The sequence below is a fragment of the Sinocyclocheilus grahami genome, unplaced genomic scaffold (genome assembly GCF_001515645.1).
Source record: "Sinocyclocheilus grahami isolate Dianchi unplaced genomic scaffold, SAMN03320097.WGS_v1.1 scaffold1219.1, whole genome shotgun sequence".
Taxonomy (NCBI): Eukaryota; Metazoa; Chordata; class Actinopteri; order Cypriniformes; family Cyprinidae; genus Sinocyclocheilus; species Sinocyclocheilus grahami.
This window is the reverse complement of record NW_015506398.1, coordinates 292,741-294,022: the sequence shown is the minus strand read 5'-3', so window position 1 is coordinate 294,022 and position 1,282 is coordinate 292,741. Positions and strand designations below refer to the sequence as shown.

Here is a 1,282-nt window from a genome sequence, read left to right as displayed (position 1 = left end):
GTTGCTTTTAACTAGTGATGACTAGTTTGGGCTTCACATGTACACACACTAATGGCTCATGTCCTGTGTGGCTCAGATGAAAGAAGAGGAAGTAACCCAGCTGAAACAGGAGATCACTAAACTTACCAAAATGAGAGAAGGAGTGCAGAGGAGACTCAGACAGATGGAGGAACAGAAAGTGGAGGTGGAGAATCAGAGAGAAACACTGAAGAATCAGATTACTGGACTGGATAGAGGCAAGAACATACACACGCACACACACTTACCCACAGTTGAACTCTACAGCATAAATGTATTATTTAAATCTGTATGAATATGAAATGCCACTGTAGTAAAATGAATTTCCACAGTCATATAGCATAGTTATACATTTATTCGAATTCTTTGCAATTCCACAGCTCTTTTCAGATCTTTACCACTGTACTGGTACTGTACAGTCCAGCCTACATTATTGCTTTCCATGCAGGGTCTAATTTATTTAAACGAGTCATATCATGGACAGCAGAACTTGTGATGCTTTTTGTTTTCATACAGCCAAGCTAAGAAATAAGACATTCTGAAATCATATTGGTCTTAACGTATCACACTTGAGCAGCAAATCCGCATATTAGAATGATTTCTGAATGATCATGTGACACTGAAGACTGGAATGGCTGCTGAAAACACAGCTTTGTCATCACAGGAATAAATTATAGTTTACAATATATTAAAATAGAAAACAGTTTTTTTTCATTGTAGTAATATTTCACAATATTTATCTTTCGCTGCTTGTTTCATCAAATAAAATAGTATATTTGGGCAGCTTTGACTGGGGTGACAACCTGCACAAAGAGAGGCTGCAAAATGGACAATTTAAAACTAAATTACGATGTTTTCAGAGAAAGAAACCTTGACTAACATTATCAAGAAGACTTGAGTTAAGACCTCTTTTCCACATCTGTTCAAAAGCCATCATCTTCCTTTCTTTGTTCTCTTTCTTTTTTTTCCTAAACAAAGGTAATAAGTTTTGAAGGAAGATAGAGCTGAGAGTAATTACATTCAAACAATGAATACATGTAGTTTTTTTGACCTCTTTCCTCTGCTCTCCACATGTCTGATTTTAATTTCCACTGGCACATACTGTCCTGTATGTCTTCTGTTCTTCCCTGCTGATTGGAAAATCTAGATAGCTGGTTTTTGGTAAGATAAATTATAGTTTCATTGTCTCTTTCAATGGGCAATTTATTTTTAAATATGTAACTATCAGATGATAAATAAATAAATAAATATATATATATATATA

General features: G+C 34.8%; 1 protein-coding gene across 1 annotated transcript in view; it reads left to right on the top strand.

Moving 5' to 3' along the window:
- LOC107568134 (cilia- and flagella-associated protein 58) overlaps positions 1–1,282 on the top strand; it is a gene marked incomplete at its 5' end in the record, with an annotated part of 101,035 nt that overhangs the window by 4,314 nt on the left and 95,439 nt on the right. Inside the window, one exon of the mRNA XM_016253990.1 lies at positions 77–236. Within this exon, the coding sequence (XP_016109476.1) occupies positions 77–236 (160 nt within the window). The remainder of the gene's footprint in view (positions 1–76; positions 237–1,282) is intronic.